This window comes from Echinococcus granulosus (genome assembly GCF_000524195.1).
Source record: "Echinococcus granulosus chromosome Unknown EG_S00008, whole genome shotgun sequence".
Classification (NCBI taxonomy): domain Eukaryota; kingdom Metazoa; phylum Platyhelminthes; class Cestoda; order Cyclophyllidea; family Taeniidae; genus Echinococcus; species Echinococcus granulosus.
Window position 1 is genome coordinate 302,589 of NW_020170388.1, and position 22,684 is coordinate 325,272.

General features: G+C 41.4%; 1 protein-coding gene across 1 annotated transcript in view; it reads right to left on the minus strand. All coding sequences in view use genetic code 11, as the record gives it.

Annotated features, from left to right (window-relative positions):
* The window catches only part of EGR_01934 (Ankyrin-2), a gene marked incomplete at both ends in the record, with an annotated part of 59,314 nt that overhangs the window by 13,577 nt on the left and 23,053 nt on the right, over positions 1-22,684 (minus strand). Inside the window, 12 exons of the mRNA XM_024491183.1 lie at positions 91-622; positions 1,463-1,653; positions 2,336-2,521; positions 5,349-5,449; positions 5,516-5,604; positions 6,953-7,084; positions 8,748-8,807; positions 9,861-9,965; positions 10,303-10,501; positions 12,693-13,031; positions 14,904-14,972; positions 17,223-17,438. Of these exons, the coding sequence (XP_024354326.1) occupies positions 91-622; positions 1,463-1,653; positions 2,336-2,521; positions 5,349-5,449; positions 5,516-5,604; positions 6,953-7,084; positions 8,748-8,807; positions 9,861-9,965; positions 10,303-10,501; positions 12,693-13,031; positions 14,904-14,972; positions 17,223-17,438 (2,219 nt within the window). The remainder of the gene's footprint in view (positions 1-90; positions 623-1,462; positions 1,654-2,335; positions 2,522-5,348; positions 5,450-5,515; positions 5,605-6,952; positions 7,085-8,747; positions 8,808-9,860; positions 9,966-10,302; positions 10,502-12,692; positions 13,032-14,903; positions 14,973-17,222; positions 17,439-22,684) is intronic.

The following is a 22,684-nucleotide window of genomic DNA, read 5'->3' on the forward strand; positions in this document are numbered from 1 at the left end:
TAGAGTTCTGGGCATGCCACTCAAGCCACTTTCAGGCTCGAAGTAATCAGGCAATTCGAAGTCATAAAGATAATGCCCACACACTCTTACCTAGCCGAGACAGTAGTGGTGAAGGAGACACAATCCTTCTGCAACGAGAACGGTGAACTGCCCGTAATGTCTTCCCAAATGGCCGGCGCCGTACCGCCCGTGATGGAGCAGAGTAGACGCACAGTCGAGAGATCGGGTGGCGCCTGTCCCTTCTGCTGTTGCTGAGCCCCCTTTCCTGCCACCGTAGGCAGAGGAATAAAGACCACAATGGGGCGATGGAATTTGCGTCGACGCGGCTCTATCGTCACAATCGGTGAGACGGCGATACGTGGCGAGCCGAGACACGCGGCCACGAGGCCAGGATCCACGGTCTGTACCTGCAATCCCACTCGGATCTTCTTCTGTAGGGCACCCCTAGGGAATGTGACCTTGACCTGAGGATCAACGCTAGATGTGAGGACGTAGCCATCGGGACCGACGATCACGAGGTCCTGGCGGGTGCGTGTGATCAGAGCGAAGTATTGTGGGATGGTGCTGGTAAGTATGCGGTGCACTCGACGTCTACGCAATTCGGTGGAGGGAGTCGCATCAACTATAGAATAAGTAAGAGAAAGAGAGGAGAATGCTACTTGTTACGGCCGCCTAATAGATTGATCGAATCCTTTAGCCTAGTAGAGCTATGGGATGGAGCTCTGTTATGTTGCTAGTTTCCTATGTTTTTCTGTACATTTGAAATAAAAAAGCCAAATTCTGACCAGTAGATTGCATACCCCCCTCAAGAAGGGTTTAGACGCTTCAGGTCAATATTAAATCAGCCCTTCTTATCCACCATGTTATAGAGTAGTATCAAGTTGGATCAGGCTAGTAATCTATAATTTCTGCTTTAAGTATGGAGCAATCGAGATTACCTATTTGTACATCGTAATATGACAAAAGGGGAATACAGAGTTCTTATTTTAAATTAATTTTGTTGCAAAATCACCCCAATACTTCATTCAATTTTTCCTGAATAACAAACAGATGGTATATCTTTTGATTGAACCAATTACCCCGCTGGTGGCGCAACTCAATTTGGGGAGGCCAAGATGGTATTCTCTTGCTTAGTCACTCCACGACTTGGGGAGTAAACTAGACGTCATAAAACGTTGGGGGTTGGCAGAAGAGAGGCGCATGAAAGGACACACACAGGCACACCGACAAACTCATTTTAAACGAGTCAGGAAAGTGGAATTTTGGTCATTGCAACAACATCTTTGGGGGCAATAAAACACCTATAATTGTCTACTGTGACTGGAATCAGGAGTGCAGACACAGCTGAAGAGGGAACAGACATGCAGAAAAGTGACAGTAAAATTTTGAGTTACAGAATCCAAGCCCTCAGAAGTGATTTGGGCGCAGTTATAACGTTAAAGAACGACAGCTGCGGACGCACCAAAGTATTCACCGAGGGAGTCCTGGACGGCCTGATCAGTAGGATCAACTGGGTGCTCCTTCCAAATCTCACCGTTCTCCGAGCGAAGTACAACAATTTCGCGTTGGCTGCTTCGTAGTGAAGCGCAGTAGGGCACCTCGATGAGGATAGGCGCATTGAAACGGACGCCCACTGGACCCACTTCAATTAGTCTACAAGACGGGAAAAATGTAAAGTGAAAATTACCATTTTTATTGAATATTACCATGACAAGCCTGCTGAGTCATCAGAAAATTCGGATAGAGATCAAAGCAACACTAGAGATATACGAGAGAAGCAAAAAGGGCCACATTTTTTCAAATCAAAGTAGTTTCAACGAAAGGTGGGCTGATTTTTCTTGTCGTCGCAAATACAAATTGAGAATTTTTTTCTCTTTTATTATTCCTTAGATTCTCGAAGGGAGAGGGTACGAGTAAAGACTGCTCTGCTCAATGACACCAAAGTGCAGAGAAAAAAAGTGCTTTCTTTTGTACACTTATCAAATGACAAATCAATCTACCCGACTGGTAATTTGCCGAGCTTTATAAGAAATGCAACTATTTCTCGAAAACTTCGAAGAAAATCTGGCTTCCTGCCCTTTCAGTCACTATGTCATCCCCATGCTACTCTCTACGCTTCTTTACTGCCTGCTGGAGGAAATCAAGTGAGTTGGATTGAATGGACTGCTACCGACTACTTCACAAAAGTTCGGAATTGAGTATTTCACATTTTTAAGCGAAAGAAGACAGGAAACTAAGCCATACATCTTGATTAGCGACAGTGCCTTTTTTCTGCTTGAGACACAAAGGCAGATATGAAAAAAGATCAAAAACCGACAAGAAAGCAAGGACTCACCGACAAGCCAGACCCTCGCCATCATTGAGAGGCGGTTGGATGGCATAGGAGGGATAGCGCAGGAGGCGACAAATGATGCGAAGTGGTCCAACCGAGGCGTTGGGTGGAATGATGAAACGCATGCCTGGATAGCGCTTCGACTCCAGTAGGCCACCGCGTGCATCCACAAGGAAGGAGACCAGAAAGCTGAGCGTTCACAGGAAAGAGGACGATTAGTCAAGGTGTTCCAGTACCATCGAGAAACAAGGTAGTGCAAAGAAGTAACGCGGAAAGAGAACTCGGAGAGTACCGCCTCGCGAAATTATCGCATGCAAGTCACTTGATGTTGCGGTGTTGGGGGAAATTACCCCTAGCTCGGTGTCCAGTATGAGTTAGAAAAATTTTCCCCCTAGAAAACGTATATTCCCATGGCGGGGACGGGTAATTAATACACAACTCCGACTAAATTCACATTCACAATACAATGTTCAGATCTTTTTAAAAAACCAAGGAAAAACTAAGCTAGAGCATAAAAAGTTGAGATAACAATGAATGTTAAAATTGCCTTCACGCTTCCTGTGGACAAAAGAACACTTCACATATAGTTAATGGCAGAGTTTACGTAGACTGCAGGGTAATTGGAGTTTTAGAAAAGACAAAGATTGAGCTACGTGGTAGCTATTTTTTGCAACGCTTAAAAATTGCATTCGCGAACCGTTAAATTTGGAACTTAAACACTGTGAAGCAAAATATTTGTCATTTCGGTAGAAAAATTCCAACCATGTCAAATCTGATTAAAATAATCAAAAAGTCCCACACTTCACGGGAAAATTTTGTTACCATGGAGTTGACACGCTCTATAAGTATTGACTTGACAGCTGACGTAACAACAATTTTAAATAACACGAAAGCCAAATGTAAACAACCGCGTCAACATGTCAGGCAAACACTGCAACACAAATTACAAGTGATGGAAAGGTAGCACACACACACATGTTAAGAAACCTTTTCCGGTATAATTGGACTTGTTTCACAACTCAGTATGGTAGGTGTCAGAGACAGCACCATTAGATACCAAACAGTTAGTAAGTTTTGACCTCTGTTGCGTTAAATGGACTGAAAGTATTTAAATCGCTGCCTCTTACAATTTACGCCAATAAGACATGTTTTCGGCAATAATTTTACTGAAATTTTGTTCGCAAACAACCGAAAATTGACAGGGAAGATCACAAGAGACCATGCATTTTGAACAAGAATTAAACAGCAATAATCAAAATGTCATGCTATTATCAGTAAAATTTGAATATACTTCTCAAAAACCAGAAAAAAATGGTATGTAGCAAACCGACATCATCTACCATCCTGGGCTGTCTGGAGGGAGGCGGCATTTTTTATAAACTTTAAAAAAAGGAAAATTGAGAACATCGATAATTATGCATAGGGAGAAAAGAACAGTTGATTCTGCAAAAAGTGGGAATTGACGGAGGACGATTTGCGCGCTCCCCATCACATGCGCTAAATTGGTACGAGGCAAAATGTGCACAATTTTACCAAAAAAAATCACTTTGCCCTCACTTTTCTGTTGATGATTTGTGAGCGGCATCTGGCGGAAACGATAAATCGCCAATTGTTGCCATGGTAATAATAAGTAACGGCAATAAAAAGGAAGATGTATGCAAATAAAAGAGTGGCTGTAATACCGTGTTTGGTCCGGTGCAGGAGAATACTACTGCCACTTAACGATAATAATGGGAGAGCAGGAAACTCGTGGGATCATTAAAACGAAGACTGACAGACAGAGACAGACGGACTTGATCAATCCCACACACCCAGGTAGGTATTCGCACGGGGATAATTAGGGTGAAGGTAATAAGGTGTGGAACATTGCACACCGCTTAACAAAAAGCGGGAACATAGGTAAAAACAAAATCTGGAACGCTAAAACATCTCAGCTGGATCAAATTAAGGAATAAAAACTACCTCGGCTTTAATGTCAGTGGATGTACTGTATCGAGACGGTATAGAAGACCGACATGTGCTATGGACGAGTGAAAGAATAAAAAGGCTACTGAAATTGCATCGAGCTTTGGCAGCAATCCCTATCTCGCGTCTTGCAGAATGGTCATTGGCAAAGCGAGAATCGGCTCTGAAGAATTGATTGCAAGATTAACGCAATATCCTTCCACATTACAAGCCGAGGTTAACCAAGATAGGTAGTTATTCAGCATCGAAATGATAACGAAATTGAATGCAGAGAGGATGCAGCACCAAAGCTCTACTTTATAACGTATTTTTAGAAATACCCTTGCTTTGGAGCAAATATCCCTACAAGAAACGATTGGCAAATAAAGTGCACTTCCCGTGGAACATCATCCAGCTTCGAGCAATTAGCAATATGCACAAACTCTTGCAATACTGTTCCCAGAGGGCTTAAGAGACTGATTTCGTCAAAATCTATGAAATACGTCACTGTCTTTGAAATTGAGGCTCTTTTTACCTGATGAAAAAAATTCCCATATGATTTTCATGCCCACTTTCTGGGCAGTTCTGCATACCCAGCTATCTTGATGGTGGCCGAATCAGAAGAGTACTCACGAAGATTACAAAGGACAATGCTCAAAACAGGACAGATCTAAATTTGTCCAGTTAACAAAGTTTAGCCTATAGGTATGCTCATGCCAGTCCTGTGCGGTCATTATCAAGTTAGCTCCATGACATCTTCAAGGTTAACGCGGGCACCACAACACATTCAGGTTTGTGTTCCCGTAGTGATAACAATGAAGGTAGCAAAATGTCAAGTTACTTGGCAGCACCAAACATGATGAAGGCTAACATGTGCACGCAAAAACACACAAATGAGGAACAGATCAATGTAAGTTCAAAACAAAAGTTGCAAAAACGCAAGAGCTTTACCAGGGTGAAAGATATTTCTCGAAGCTAGGAAGAAAAGATAGAAAAAAGTAGATGTAAAACTCATCGCATAAAAGTGGCGAAGGGAAGAGTTAGAGTATGTGCAGTTTCAAGTGGAACTCACCCTCCAGCCAGCGGTTTCTTTGAAGTACTCATAACAGGTTCCGTTTCCATCTCCCATTCCGCGTCTAGGTTATCACCTGGACCTGCTAATACCCTTGAGCTCTAAAAGAGAGCAGAGTGAGGGGAAACAGAAACAGAAATGGTAGAAGTAGTCGATGCAATACGCACCTCTCCCATGTGGAGATCGCTAGTAAGAGTAGCAGAGAGGCTGGTATTGTGTTGGGGAACCACGGAGGTCTCGTGCAACACTTGTTCGTCTGGATTGAGGGGATAAACATAAATGCATACTTTAATAATGTGCATGTTTATTTACTTGTTTCGCTTTGTATTGTGGTTTATGCCTCAGTTAAAAGATTATGAGGGTGTTGGCTGTGCGCAAGAGATCTCATATGCAAGAAAGCGGGACTGGCACTGAAAAATCGTTAAGCAAGAGGAGAGATCGAGTTTATATTCTTGCCCATCACTGACCGAACAATTGGTAGTACCTCAATGTTACTTTTTAAATGGTCAGGGCAGAAGTTAAGCAAGCAAGCACGAATGGGAGACTAAGCGCATTAATTCCACAAGGAAATGGCATCTTTAGATCAAATAAGCAAAACCACATCGGTAATAATTTTCAGCATCAATCAAGTAACCCAGAACTGACTGACGGGTTCGACAGTGGAGACAAGACAGTAAGGTCACACGCAACTTTGAAAGGGGTAAGATTAAACGAAAGGGAAGAAACTTAATCGGGTTTGTCGATTGCCCAGTATTGGTTGATCCCATTACAATTCCACAGTTTCGCATTGACCCCAAATGGAAAGATACCAATCCGCATGCTAAACGTAGCTGAAACAGCCGTGGCATGGAAGCAAGTACAAAACTAAAACACATTGAAATAGAGCATTTCCACCCGCCGCATGTATTATCTTTTGCAGACTGAAATCGTCGAATGTACTCAACATTGGTAAACTGATCCAAATCAAAAATTGTTGGGAATCGAAGGGACGGTCATCTGGAAGAAAACCTTTGACCACTGGCAAATACAACGAATCCCAGATCTAAGAATTTGCATATGAACCGAATGAAGACGAATAGCCAATAAAAAGCATTAAATAACTGGCTCAGATATCGATGACGATCAGGGTAGAGATAGGAGCGATGGTAGATGTTACTCAAGCCTAAAACAGGTTTGACAGACAGTCATAAACCCACAATGTGAGACAAAAATCAAGATTTGCATGAAAAAAGGACAGAAAATAAAGGATTAAACTAGTGCTGAATATCTATCAATGCCTTAATTCCGGCCGCAGCACAAACGGGGAAGCAGCAATCAAGTTTTTTTATACATCCAAAAAAGGCATTAAATGAGAAAGCGTAAATCAAAAAAGCTTTGGGATGTTGAAATTGAGATGACGAATTAGTGCCCTTAGGTATCTTTTGCAAGGATAGAATTAACTAAAGCGCGTTCGCACCAACTTCCAGTGTGGGTCAGAATACCAAAAGATGATTAACGTATTCAGAAGCTGTCGATGCCAGGTCAGCCGTAGTGAGTATGTGAATTGAATGAAAGCTTGCTGGCTAGACAGTAGAGGCAATGGGCAAGCGTGTAAGACAACCGACCAGAGGGAAACTCCAGCAGATACTGGCCAGTCTGCATGGTAGGGGACTCAGTCGAGAAGGCAACTGTATCAGTAAAACCCGTCAATGAGGTGACATCCTCGCTCGCCTTGATGGACTCCCGATTTGGAACTCCTTCTAGTGAAGAAACGTCGTCTTCCCGTTGATATTTTGAAATTGATATGCGTGTGTTTGTATGGGTGAGAGGGAGAGTGTATTACAAGTATAACCTCTACCGCACATTCATGCACAATCATAGCGGTCTCCTTATAGCTACACTTTGGGACCGGGATTAGCTGCGTTAGCGCCCTTTCCTACACATCTTTCCAACTGAAGCAGTTTTCTCCTATCTACTTCGACTAGAAATGAAGTGAAATGGGCATTTAGAAAAATTTCTGCGAAGAAAAAGTAACAAAATGCTGTGTTATTGGCATACTTAAGAGTTATTCAATAAACGATGCAATTTTGAATCAGTTCCGAAGGGATGAGGAGTAGTTTATTACCACAGTAAATTTACTATTCTTGGAAAACACTGGTAAAAACACAGAAACACTACACTTTTGGAGCAATACCACCAGCTCTGGCTAGATAAATCAGAAATCATTTCGCCCAATGTATTTAAGATATGGAAATGCCGCGTTTTAATCACCTCGAATATGGGGAGTTAAAGTGAGAAATCAAATGCGAGAGGAGGATGGTCAGGTATCAATCCATTTTCCAGATTTCAGGAAAAAAGAGAAAGGAGGAAAAAAGAAATTTGTATCCTTAAATCGAAAAATGATTAACGCTAGTCCCTAATGTACTAGGTAGAATAATTTGGGATGGGGCAATTCTCGGGAAAAGCGGACAATTCAAACCTGTTCGGGAGAAAATTTACCCCGAGTCCCTCAATCGTAGCATCAATTGCATACGGGTAGCGACTGAATGAAATCTCAAAAGAGGGGGGAAGGATAGTGACATAATCCTGTCGCCGGCATTAAAGGAAACCGTCACTGCACAATCAGGTTTTTGCGACAATTTCACTGGCCCTGAATGTATAAAGGTATACTTCAATTTCTAAGCCTATTGAAGAATGAAACATAGAAAGCCTCGATTAAATGGGAGAAACTGAGACGCATTTTGGAAACAACCACGCACTCCATACTCATTTTTCCAAGTAAATTTGAAGGACTGAATTCACTGTAAATTAAAAAGGTAATAGCGATTTGGTGGAATGAAAGTGATAACGCTGACTTTGGAGATACTGTCAACCAAATCAACACTGCAAATTTCCAGCAATCACAATAAAAGTGGAGGTTTGTTAGCACGCATTTTGCAAACCATTTGTCATACAACTGAATGATGAATTTCAAGCTACCAATAGTCATCAATATAACTGGAATAAGTTCTGTGGCCCTCAAATAGGATACTAAGTTCTAAGACCTGATGCTTTTGCAAAGTGACATTCGACAGTAACCAAAACTTATGGGAGGATCAGTACAGGCACACAACTAAAGTGTCCACGTGCAGAGATAAATGATAATGAAGGGAAAGAGGGGAAAGGCAACAAGGCCGTACAAAAGACGCTTGACGGGCCAGGTATGCATGCAAACAACGAGTTTGTAGATGCATGCGCACACACAGAGGATACAGGCCATATCTCACCTCCACTTCCAATGGTTGGTTGACGGCTGCCTGATGATGGACAGATGTAATGACAGTTAAGTACCTACTACTCAATGTTTGATGTATGAAAGAGTAAGATGTGATGAAAAAAAGGGAGAATGGAGGTGTGGGTGTATATTGTTCTTTGACTTACGAAGTGGTTGACTCAGGTACTCCATCTCGCCCCAAATTAGATCGTTCTCGTACGCAGATTCTACAAGGAGGGAGGAATATAAAATCAGTACCTTCGGGCGATGGGATGCTGCACGATGTGTATCCATGTTTGTGTTAAGATAGTATGCAATTACCATAAGATACACTGCGGTCTGATAACTAGCAACTAGGAAGATTCAAACCATCCGTTTAAACATCAAACCACTGAACTGCTAAGTCTAAAATGTCTGATTAGCCCAGCAACAAATTACCTTCATTGTTTTCGACTTATTTTTCTTGTTGTGAATGCGCATTACGACTAATTCCGAAGCACGTTTCGGTTCGCGATTGGCACTTGATTTATCGTTTTGGGGCTAGATCTTGTAAACCGACGAACGAGTGAGAATTTCGCAATATTTTTATTCAAAAAAATCAACAGACACGTAACAATTAAAGCATCAATGAGCTGTGGAGATCATCATAGAGACAAAATACTACAATTGAACGTGCTGAAAAATCTACCCTTCACCATATTTCAAAAACGTAACTGAAAATCACGAAGTAATCCATGACAGAATCATCATCAAACATATACCATTAGTTGTTTGGTGACTCAACACTGCGGTATTATCACTTTGTGCGATTTGACGCGATCTGATCGGCTGGGAAAGATTTTAATCAGGACGCTTAATATCATTCTCGATGGAAAAATCAACCACTACTGCCTACAAAATACATGTTTTATTCAAAGTTATACTATTCAAAACTAAAAGAATGCAATTAGATCTAAACCACGGGCACCCTCATTTGCCTCGTTGATAACTCAACAAATCCGTTTGAGGCACGATTAAGTTTAAGCAGCTTTTGAAAACAGACGGAGAATACGGCATATGCAACGCTGGTAGCAACCACATCTAGCTACTGAGAATAGGTGGTAAACAGATATAACGCTAGGCCGTTAAGTTGAGATTTCCTGCTCCAAAGCCTCTACATTCTTCATGCTTCTTCATTACCAATTGGCATAACTATTGCTAAGATCCTTTGATCCATACAGAATTAAAGAACGATAGATATGCAAAAAAAACAGTTGGAGACCCAACAAGGATATGCTTACCAGAGGGATGAAGAGTGTTGGCCGCTTGCGAGGAGGTTTTGACGTACTCCGCCTGATATTGCGAGGGATACGCCGTTGTCCTGCCGACCTTTCGCGACAATGCCACTAACATACGCACGCACAAAGAGATGGGCAGAATGAGCACATTGTTTGACAACATTCAAAGAAGGCGAAAAAAAGAATGAGGAGAAGCTAAACGGTAGTGTGCTACTTCAAAAACAATGTCGGAGGGGTTATGGGAAGAAATAAACCTATACAAGCGTTTGAATTCATGCTAACTCATGCAAAGGTTTCCGGTAGAGATGATTTTGTTGCACGCAACTGGGTAGTTACCGTTCGATTCTACAAGAAGATACAATTTTTATTTTATAAATATCATAAAATAAGAATTCTGTAGAGAGCAGTGAGGGGGGTAGGCGGATGGATGTGCAAATGCACTTACTCCCCTCCTCATCCGATTCGACGGCCTCGGCAGCCTCCTTAGCGGTGGTTACAATCTCCGGTAGATCAAGGAGGATCTCCGTATCGTATGTCTCCTTGACGTCATCCCAGTTGGTGATAACCGTGGTGACGGTGCGAAGTGTGTCGAAGATGGTCAGGTAGTGCTGGTGACGGGCGATTTGAGCCGCCGTCAGACCTTGCTGTAAGCAGAAGAAACAATCAATGTGCTGCTCACGAAGCCGAGCTACCGTTTCAGGATTCAAAGATATCGAACCACTCGCAAGATATGGTCCAAGGTAACACTGAACTGCAGAACCTCAATGGAATGAGAAGCAGAAGTCCACCATTCCAATTGTACTTCAGCTCAGATTTCATTAACACCTCATCCTTAAAATATGTTGCAGCGAGCAATCACTGTAGAAGTTTTGCCACCCTCATCAGGGCAGATTTCGTTCAGATCCAGTAATTCAATGGCCATTTTCAATGGGTGGAAGTAAATAGTAAAGAAATCAGTTCCATTTTTCACGACATCCCATTTCAGCAGGAGAAGGATACACTTGAATTGTCATTATTTGAAAAATTACTAATTTTGGCAACAATCTAGGAAACAAAGGGTGAAATCTAAGCTCACAAACTTGGCAGATTTTCAAATTACCCGCCAAAAGCAAATTAAATGAAACCATGCGTGGGGCTCCAGGACAAGCTTTTTTGATAGAGCTGTACACTGAAGCATAAATGGAGGAAAGTGATGACTCCGAGTCCTCGAAATCATGCATCTGCAACTTTTCGGAGTTCATCCATCTCATTAACACGTTGTAGAAGTGACGAAGAATGAACGCAATTTCCCACATTCCCACGCTCTAAAAGCGTTTCGCTATAGCTACTAAAAAGAGATCCGATTTCCACCTATGTAAAGAATTTCAATAATAAAAGCCATACACGATATTCTCATATTAAAAATTTAACAACACCCCCGCCCCCCTGGGTCATGAATGCACACACATGGGAAAGGGGGAAAATGGGATTAGAGATACCCTACTTCCCACGCCAAACGAGATTTTCTCATAAAACAATCGGGCACAAGGCTCATCTAAGTCGATTTAAAAGTTTGTAGCAATTAGAACCAACTATTGGTTTAGCATTAAAATCTCCCTCCTGATGGTTTAGAAGAAGAACTCCGAAGGCCTTGAGGTGTCTGCAATGCGATTCTACTGGTGTGAGTTTAAAATGGCATTTGAAAAGAATTAACTTAATCGATGTTTTTGTTATGAATGATGGCACAACAAGTAACCTTCTTCATCCATAAATTCATCCACCAAAACCAGCGCAGCTCTTGAAGTGCCTTCAAAGCCGCCCATATGAAATCACCAGTACTTTTACGTTAAAGTGAGACAGGCCTACGCATGCTCATCATAGAGGGTGAAGAATGCGGATGGAGAGGGTTTTTACTCATGATCGAAAGGAACAACGCTCAACAAAATTAAGCATTACTAGATTACCAACTTGAAAATCGGTAAAACTCGTAATCTCCACGATTTATCAAACTAAGATCCATATACGATCGAGATTTGTAAAGTTCCTCAAAGGGGATAGTGCTGCCATGAAAATGAAAGGGCTACAAGGGCGGAGTGTGTTAATATGACCACTAAAGCTTGGTCCACCGCATGATCCTCGTGAATCACAAGCTAGAAACCCAACGTGAGCAAAGTTCCTGAAGTTTTATGAGGCTAATGGGTTTTTTACATTACAATCAAAGACGATAAGTAGTTCCCATGATTCTAAAAGTGAACATCCAAAGGAAGACCAGTCCTTGAGGTTCCTCCAAATATGGGTCCAAATGCGTAAGATCGATGTTAGTGAGAAACTACAAATGATTCCCCATTCAAGGAGGGAGGCATTGGATAGAGTTGTGCTGGGATATGAATATGTCCATAAACATCATAGAAAGCGAAAGAATGGAAAACTAAATAACGAGATCGAGATTTTAAGAAACATGAACACAGGTGCAGCGGCTACAGATATTGTTGATACACAGGTGAGGGATATGGATAGATCCTGCAATTACACGGGCACAAAAACCCAGGTTAGGCCAACTGCTACACGAGGCCTTCTCACAATAAGTATCCTCCCCATGAGAGTTACAAACTCGTTGCAAAGAAGGTCTGCGAAACCAACATAGAAACAAAACAGCTCCTGCGATTTACTCGAGAAGAAAGTCACTTCCGGAGGAATGAAATCGAGGTTCACAATCTCACATTAAAGCATGCAGCTTTCAAGCGCAGTCGACTTTGAAAAAACGAGTTAGAAAGAGAAGTACATTCAAGTAAAGCGATTTTACATCAGCATGAATAAATAGAAGTCTAGATTACACTGATGAGGTCGTGGACTTACCGAATTTCTTGCGTTGGGATCAGCACCGTGTTCAAGGAGGAGGTAAACAATGTCAGAGTGGCCCTGCTGCGCAGCCAGGTGGAGGGGTGTGAAGCCTGTGTTGGTAGCCGCGTTGATGTCGGAGGTAGCTAGAGCCACCAGGAAGCGCGCCATATTGAGGCGGCCAGCGTAGCAAGCGGTGTGCAGAGGCGTGTAGCCCGCCTGTGTCATCGCCGTGGCCTGTGCCCCCTCGTGCACTAACTGCTGTGCCACGGTTACGTGGTCCTCCAATGCCGCTAGGTGCATTGGAGTTACACCATTCTGTGGATAGTTTAAATTAGCATGGGTCATTGAGAGCTCCTACTGCACCCACATACCACTTAACCTCATCAAATTTCCTTCAAAAAAAGTCGTTCCGACTACATATTGTGTTTTCAAAGGTCAAAAAGACCATCAAAAACTTCTATTACTGACCACCTAACTTACACGACAGAGGAGGTTAAAGTTTAAACGCGACTTTTTGCTATTTATAAAAGTACAAATTTCAAATGGTGAATACTACATTCATTTTTTGACTTGGCGCATAACTAATCTCTGGGAAGCAGCCTCGGTACAGAAAGAAGTGACAGCACAAATGAAGTATCCTACGGGCTAACCATTCCAAATTGCAAAATATGCTGCTTGTGCAATTTCACATCGGACTATGCATCAGTCAGGCGTCCAAGGTCAAGTGGGCGTTTCACGCACTGAATGAACAGTCGCGGTAATGACTGCTGTGCAGGTGGTTTAGGAGTCACCACGGCCGGAAACCAGCATGCACAAACGTGCAGCTAGCCGCATGAAACGCGTACATTATTCCAGCTGAGCATGTCTAAAGTCTTCCGTACGAGTGATACCCACGAATTTGGGTTTGACACCTTCGTTCTCAAGAAACTTCGATCCTCGACACGCGCTGTTGAATACATGCACTACTCTATGCTCCCCTGGCATCTATATTGACGGTATGCAGACTGACCCATGCACGACTTGTGAGGGTCTCGAGTCAATGAGTCCTGAGGAATATTTCCTCATGGCATATAACTCATTCTAAGGAAGGATCCACGAGAGCTTCCACTGTTCTTATACCACTAATTTCGAAGATTACAGTAGTCAGAGCTTTCCATTACGAAGACCTGAACTACCTAACCTTGTTCTCGTAACGTGTTCCAGTAAATTGGGCATAGAAAAAATCATTTGATGCAAAGATTAGTGGATTGCCTAAAAACTGGTAATAGACGTCTGCAATAAACGGTGGCGAGGATCTAGCCTCAAGGGTTCTACGATGAATTGAAGAATCCGAAGTGCATAAAATATAGTAGGGTAGCGGTTAGGATTCTATTAAAACATCTTCAAAACTTTTCTAACTATACAATTTCTGCTTAGAAGTCAATTATTTTTTTATCTACAAGAAATGTGCACAAACGTCCCGAGTCATATTGTCAGACGATTAAGCCCTGAGAAGACAACTCTGCGAGCTGGTCTAGTATCCCTCAAGGCAATGGGCATTCAAACTTTCCCTTTCATTCTGGTCCTTCACATTTCCAAGAAAGAGTATTCGATCCACAAGGGATACAAAAATGGGATGTTAGGTAACAAGCAGGGCCAACTATTTGCAAACCAGATCACCTAACTGACAAAAGGATAAAACCAAACAAATAAGTGGATAATCTTATACTAATGGCACTTATCCAGCCTCCTTTGGTAGTTCAACAAATAACTTCACTGAAGAAAGCGTAGTTACTAACATTAGTGTGGGAGGTGCCTATAGATATCGCACAAAACAACTTTGAAGGGCCTACCAGGTGGACACGAAGATGAGCTACTTATTCTCAAAAGTAGATGGCACCTGGACTACTTGCAAATATAATTACAAATAATACGGATTAATACACTAGTAGTATGCGTATGTCTGTGTGCATAGCAGTCAATCTACAATTAAAGATGGGTTATTCCGTTACAAAGTTGCATCAAGTCCATCCTTCGCACTGAATTGTTCCAATTTCAGTTTATTCGCAAGCGGTCTACTGGGGCACAGCGATTCAAGGAGTAGCCAAAACCAACCCACAATAGCGTGTGTGCCCGTGCGATTCGCCGATTGTGCGTGTATGAGCGGCATGAAAATTCAAAAAAAACGAAATTTTCTCCGTGTACAGACGAGAGCGGACGTGCTTGCACTTGATTGCTAAGACGCACCAACCAAAAGGACCGAACGCTGTAAGTGAACATGGCCAAGAAGGCGAACTGAGCGACTCCACTTTCGTGCTGAAGGTAAAACCAAGTAGTGATGACTAATGCTAGACCATTATAACATAATGGTTTCGAATTCGCACCATTTAAAATTGGGCTTTGTGCATTACCTTTTTGTAACCGCTTTTAAAGCAAACTATTTCTCTCCCCCCCCCTATCCTTGGAGGATGTTTTTAAAATACTTGCAAAGAATTGCATGCTAAACTTGCTGCGACCATCAATCAACTTGAGGCGGTGAAAACGAGCGGATAAAAGTGGACTGCTTAGTCGCAAGACAAACTCGACTAACACGATGAACGCAAGGCTTGTGAACAAGTTGTACTTACTGAATACTGGCCGAGGTCGAATGCACACAATTGTTTTATACAATTTATTCGGTTGAAAGGAATTTGGGAATGACTGAATGAAATCAAAGTGACTACTTTTTTTGAAGCCATTCATTTGGTTGGACATTGCTGTCAGAGATATTTTATTATGTATCAGAATGTAAATTAAGGTTAAAAGGCGTTCTACTTTCCATGCTATTTGCCGCTTTGGGTGGCCATTGAAACGAAAAAAAGCATCTACCTAAAAATTGCAACTCATTCACAAAGTAGATAGTGAGGTGTATAGTTTTCCAGTGGATGCAAGCGGAAGACTTAGAGACAAGTCATTCACAACACCCTTGCCTGTGCCACGATCTGATGAATCGCCTTCCCACCTAACGAAAGGAAATATGCAAATCCGACACTCAGGCCTACAGAAGGCCAAAAATATGCATCTACTCTGGCGCAAACAAGTCGAGCATGATAAGAAAACAGACATTATGTAAATTGTGGAGAAAGAAGTTGGTGCTTATAAAAGAAAACATGATTCCCTGTCCATATGAATAAGAAAATTCACGGCTCAAAAGACAAAAAAGGAGGAGGTAGTGAGAGGCATCAAATACTAATCATTTGCTAGCAAACTTGCCAAGCTATTTGGTAGAGCATTTTCTGCAAAGGGAGCTGGAGATACAACATTGTTAAGAAGACGGTCCGAAACATTTCTTGCTCCAAGTGGGTTGAATGTGATTTTGAAGTGTCATCTCCGTCAAGAGATGATAGTTTTCAAAGCATTCAAGTGGTGGATGCAAAAAAAGCTTTTTTACTAACATTATGCTTTAAAATTTAGAAGACTGACACTGCAAAGATTGTATTAGAAGTGAGAAATTAAAAGAAAACAAATTTAATGTAACTAGTTATCAGAAACACCTACTCCAGAGGAATCCAGACATTAATGAAGGTTTAAAAAGCAGGGTAATCCATGTCCAACTCGGTAGGAGACAGCTTTCAATGCAACTTAGTTCGCATCACACCTAATCAAAATTATCATTTTGTCACCGACACAATTAGGGTGATTTACTGAGTACGCTGCTACTTCTTTTGCTCAATGCATTCAAACCTTCATTGCATTCTTTCGGTGAAGATGCTAGTGACATTCTATTGAGGACGAATCACCATTATTCTGTCTTCAAGTAGATTATTTTAAAGGATGAAGAAAATCGCAAGCGCTTCGACTTCTCCTACCGACTTCTGTAAAGGACTAACTATTAATAAAAGGTTCCATTCTTATCATGGAATAGGGTAAAGAATTAGCTTTTTCCCCCAACACATCTCATCCATTTCAAATCGAAATAACTACCGTGTATATTTTAGGAATTCTGCACCTAACGAATCATTTTTCTTTTAAGAAGGAGGGAGAATTGACCTGGCGGCTAGGCCACCCAGTCCATTTGTCAACTCAATAACAATTCCCTCTGCGAAGTGCAGTATAAGGGAATTCAGGAGGATTAGACTCCTAGAACATTTGTAAAGGTTCCCAAAGCAGAAAAATCCATCTGCTTTTCAAATTTCACCATTGATTTCGAAGAAAGCATGTCTAGAGAGACGTCCGCCTGTAATCTATGTGCACATTTTCAAAATCATTGAATTTGATTACAAGGTTTAATGCTAAAAGCTCGTGATGGCTAAATATGATCAATCCTGGAACCTTCATCGGGAATTTAAAAAAAGGTCAAAATTATCTGGTGAAAAAATAGCGCTTTCCTACTCTTAGATTTTATGCGATGATTCCAGTACCATCAACCTATCTTAGGAGCCAAATGCAAAGCACCTCCCACCTGCGGCGATCTTACTGTCTGAGGGTGACATTAGGAACAAGTCGATCACTTCTTCCCACATTCCATATTTATGATATTCAGTGCGAGCATTCAAGGGACTCACATGTGCACAAACACGGCCTTACCTTAGCCTTGTGCTCGGCATCGGCCCCATTGAGGAGGAGCAGTCCAACCATGTCAGAATTACCTTCCTGAGCAGCTAGATGGAGGGGTGTGAAACCGCAGCGCGACTCGCGATTGGTGCTCCGTATGGGGTCGCGGTCGTTGGCCAACAGGAGCGCTGCAAGGTCCTGGTGGTTCCGCTTCGCCGCAATGTGCAACGCTGTATAGCCATTGCCCGCCTAGCCAAGTGGCAGAAATGTATCAGAATAGCATTGGTTTTAATCGAGTATATGACCACACGTACTGTTCCGATCTAGTTATTTGGCTCTGACGTTAGTGTTTGTACTAGTCATACCTACTAGCCTCCCAGTGGTTCTGCATGATGATAGTAAAACTGTCTCCAGACTGATGTCCTTTAGAACCTTTTCAAGGGGAACTTGAATATTAGGGATCATTCACCAAAATTAGTAAAAGAATGATACCGTGCAGCACTGTCACAATAGGCAACGGACCACAGAAACAATTAACACGAAACCGAATTCCTTCCCCGATAATTTCTGATCATAATGGTATTTTAGGAGAGTTGACCATCCGAAGAAGCTAGTAAACAAAGTACTACGCTGCTGATAAAAAAGTGTTGGGATCAAAATGGGAATGCTCAACACAAACTCCACTTCCTTCACTTTTCATTATTTTCACTGAAAACCACAGCCAAGATTTCGCAGTGGCATAAACTTTACCATAAACCCTGCACGCAGAAATGAAACGCAAGGAGTAGACTTTGTGGATTTTAAAAATTGCCGTCCAATTTGGATCAGTAATTAAATCATTAATTTACAATTTGTCCACTTAAACGCACTCTACTTTAAGTATTCTTTTTCTCATCGTTCTAAAGGAGTAAAGCAATTTTTTATAGTGCCCACAGGACTTGGAATGAACCTGATTGCTTGCAATCAACAGAAACACCACAGTGACCAAAAGGAGGATACTCTTATTAGGCTAATGAGATGGAAGCATGTGACCTACTAGGAACTGAGGTCGTTGGTATTTAGCTCTGTAATTCACGGATGGAAGGGAGATTCACCATTGGTCATAGCAATGCCGTGTGAAGGACGAACAGTATCACCGGAAAAACCAGTCTGCACGTGGTGGAGCACCAACTTAGCATTGCCTGCTGGTAAAAGCAAACTCTTGATGCTAAGTACAATGGACCACTTTCAAGCACCAAATGCTCGACTATTAGAGCTTCTTCTCTCTTAAGGGGTCTGCGTTTTGCCTATTTCCAAATGAAGGCTCTAAAACCTAGCTTCCTTAGATACATCGGAATAGAATGAATAAAATCAAAACCTGGGAACACTTTGACATTTTGTTAAATATTTCCTGACAATGTTTGGTGAGGTTGGCAGACTTTTCTCATGTGGTGGGGACTCAAAATTATCGTCGAGAGGAGGCAATAAATTGCTGAAAATCCGCTGCAGTAAAGCGCTTGATTTAATCTGGTAAACAAGGCGGGGGGCGACAACAATCATTCTCGCTACGTTAAAAAGAAGATTCTCTTTATCCTTCTAAAAATGATTAACATTTACGCTCAAGCATCTTCAAAACTATGGGCTTTAAGTGTGAATGCTCAATAACCAACAAGTGTGTTGCGAGCAGGTATGAGGAGGTGATATGGCTTATATGTGATAAAGGCAGTTGTCCAATTTCGAAGTGATTGATACTTGCATCATGTGGTTCTGCAACATCGTGCCCCGAAGCAAAACCATTGCCTGTCTTCTCCCCACTTTCGTGCCAATTTTTGTTGGTAATAGATTAGCAACAAAGTCATCAATCCAATCATGCATATTAGATGTAGCCTTGGTAATAAAAAACCTTGTTTCATGGGCTAATAAACAAGTCGTCCAAAACAATATTCGTTTTTCCAAGCGTCTCACTTCAAATAAAAGTGCACATAACTAGGCATTGGCTATGAATGCAGCCAATTACGAAAAGGAAGTGTTCGCCTTAATCCCAGGTGTGCATAGAAAATAATTTAACAGGACGAAAGCGAACTAAGGGTGCAAGGCACCATCGGAAAAATCGACCACTACATTCCATGCGACTTCTACTAATTACTATTTATTATTTTTTTTCGCTTCAAATGTATCTACTTTATTGTTCTTAGTTCAACCAATCTGTTTACAGCACAAATTGGTAAACCTAGCTTTTGTCAGTTGATGAGTAATACATGTCATGGAGACATGTCGGGGCGTCACCTCTGTGTGACACTAGTAGAGAAGGTGTTAAACAACTCAAAATCCATTGGCACACAAAAACGCACGCATGTATATTTAGGGAAAAAAAATTTCACAAATTTAGGGTGGTTATTAATTCGATCTTGCATAGTTCTGACGTCCATTATCCTAAGGTAAAATCGCACTTCACCTCCTTCCGTTTTACTAATTGTAGTTACAACCTACAACCCTCGTGCCAAGCACTACGGTTAGGTTGAATACTTCCCCATGGACGTTAGCAATCCGTGGGCAAAAATACGCACACGAGAATTTCATCCAATACCAAGAGTGAATACGCCTATTCCTCCAGAGATTCCTAATGCTTGGAGTTATTTAAAACACCTAATCCTTTTGGTTGTAGATGTGCGAAGACATTGACTTTATGAAGTGACTATGAAATTATGAGTCCATGGCTTCAAGTAGCACCACTTTTCAGAGTTAAGTGTGTACATTGATCGAGTTTATTTCCACAGCAATCCATCACGTAGCCATGCGTGACTACTCTGGTGCAGATTACAGCTTGGATGGAGTCGAAAATTGTGCAGGGCCTACGTGTAGTGCAGAGCAGCCACTGCTTCGAATTTGATGATTAAGTGGCATAGCAAGTGAATAGGAAAACTATTGCTCACATCTTGGATCTCATTATGAATGATTTAAGGTAATACCCTCAAACATGCGCAGTCAAAGTTGGAATTCATAATGAAAAATTGGCGGAAGTCTACCTTGAAGAATAATCCCCTAGGTAGACTGAAGAGGAAAGCTGTTTAAGAAACCCGAAAACAAGAGCTCCCAATGGTCGGTAAAAACATAAGAATAGTAACACCGTTAGTTTTAGCGAAGGAAGCTCGAAGAACGACAAGGGAGGGAAGTTAACTGTAATTACATGTAAGCTGTTGACAACACACCCAAAAAGGGGGCTAGATAAAAGGGGATATCTATGGGAAGACATCCCAAAGCTCAAAGAAATTGGTTACGAGGGCGCTTATGCACGTAATGCGTTTGGTGCCGGTCTCACAGGTTTGTTATGCCCTGTCCAAAGTTATGCCGCTTAAACCTGAAAGCCCAAATTTTTTTGATATCTAAAGTACGCTACAGACGCACACCGAGTCATGGTGCCAGGTGAACAACTCGTGCTGTACAGCCTCTGGCTCCCTTTATTCTTTTACTTGAGCTTATCCCCCAATTTCTCGTCCCGCCCCCACCACCTTGTATGGTAAATGTCTTAGAGGAAAATAGATCGCAACTGCCCGGACACTTTGCTGCTTTAATTTAACAACATTTTTATTTTCAGTTTTAATCTTCTTTTTTTAAATTAAATGTATCACATCGACGTGATGTGCAATTTCAAGCGAGAAAACATGGACGTCACAGATGACAGTAGTGGTAAACGCGCTAAGAGCCACAAAAACTTTTGATCCAAACCAAACAGAGCTCGTTTTAATGTGAGAAACTAAAAATCCGCGCTTAGGTGAATTGGCATACTTGGAGTGTGGGGTGGAAGTGGCCTAACATTCCACACCTTTGTCTCATTTATCCTTGATCGCTTGGACCATCGTAATCAAGAAATACAAGTTGTAGAAGAAGGAATTTAATCATGCCTGACAGCTAAATGATTATCTTTAGTCCGATTATTTGCTGGGTGAAGGGAATTACACGAGTAAAATGAAAAAAACACTTCCGAAGTCATTTCGCCTAGTAAAATGCAGCAGCTATGCACAGAGCGCTCGATTTAAATGATTTGTTAAAAATTTGACGCAAAGAATCTTTGTAACATTTAAAATTAGACTCTAATAATCAAATCGCATTTGCCGAGGATCGAGTCCCCTGGTGACTTCCACAGGTGCCACCTGACACTGAAAGTACTAGAATTTAGTCAACTAATACGGAAAAGAAGGATACGGAAATCATTTTAGATTAAAGAACAGAAATGACTTATCCTTCCATGCATTAAATTCTGAAGCAATCAAGCACCGTTATGACTCGATTTTGTTTGCTATTTGAATGCGTGATTTCCTATGCATGGCTCTGGGAGATTTTAAGCCAGCAAACCAATCGCGTCAACGAAAAACAAAAAGCATTTCCTTGATAAAGTGTAATCTTCCTCACAAACCTCCAAGAAAACAAGTAAAGATATTATATCGTTAGTATTACTTAGAGCAGATGCAAATGAATAAGCGTTCAGTTTTATCCTCATTCAAAAGTACGTCTTAGATTATCTAAAGAAAATACTCAGCCGTAATCGTATTCTGCACTTTTTCGAGCAAAGGGAAAGAAATAAATTTCGACCTCATTTTTTCCGGAAAGGTAAAATACCAAACCAAGTTTATTCAATGCATTGGAATACGATCTTGAAGTGGAGTTTTGTGTGAGCAAAGGGATTTTGTAGCAAGGCGAGGGAAGGTGTTTGGATACTATGCCCAAAAGCGCACAAAAGAGGAAGCAGAGCTTTGTTTAAACAGAATTATAAGGCCACTTGTAATGTGAATGAAAAAAAAACCATTCTGATAAGGGTGTTTCGCTTAAATAACCGACAAATGAAAACCATATGTTAACACGCAGTAGTGTTCACCTTATTTGGTTATTTTAAAGTTAAATCAAAAAGGAAGAAGCATTACTGACGTAGGACAATTTTAACAACATAGTATTATCTTAAACTCCATCGCCTGTTTAAAAGCTGGGCTCGAGAAGTTGATTAAACATGTAATAAAAAATCACTGCTAGTAATCATCTACCAATGTGGTTTGAGCCAACACTGAATGATTTCATTCATTCCGCCAAAGTGGTCAGTGAAACCAATGAATAATGTGTTGCATATCAACTCCATATCCGAGGCATCATCCCAAACACATTTATTAAACCACTTTTTTCGGCAAAAAAACTCATATTTACGGATCCTGCTGCAACTCAAAGAGGAACTTCCCGAACACGCCTGAGGCGTGGTGATCCAACGAATTAATTCCGATACGTAGTCAGTCAGTTATGGTGGATATAACTCACCTTTTTAAAAATAATTGATATCTTAGAATCTATGGTGAAAACAATAATTACCAAGTCAATTAAAAGCCCCTAAGGGACGCATTTAGTTAGTTTAAATCTGCCCTCTTGAGGTAAGATTAATGACAAGCGTCAAATTTTAACCAACTCAGCGGTAGAGAGGGAAGATATTTGTACCGAATAAATAAAAGCCCAAACTCACTTGAAATACGGTACCT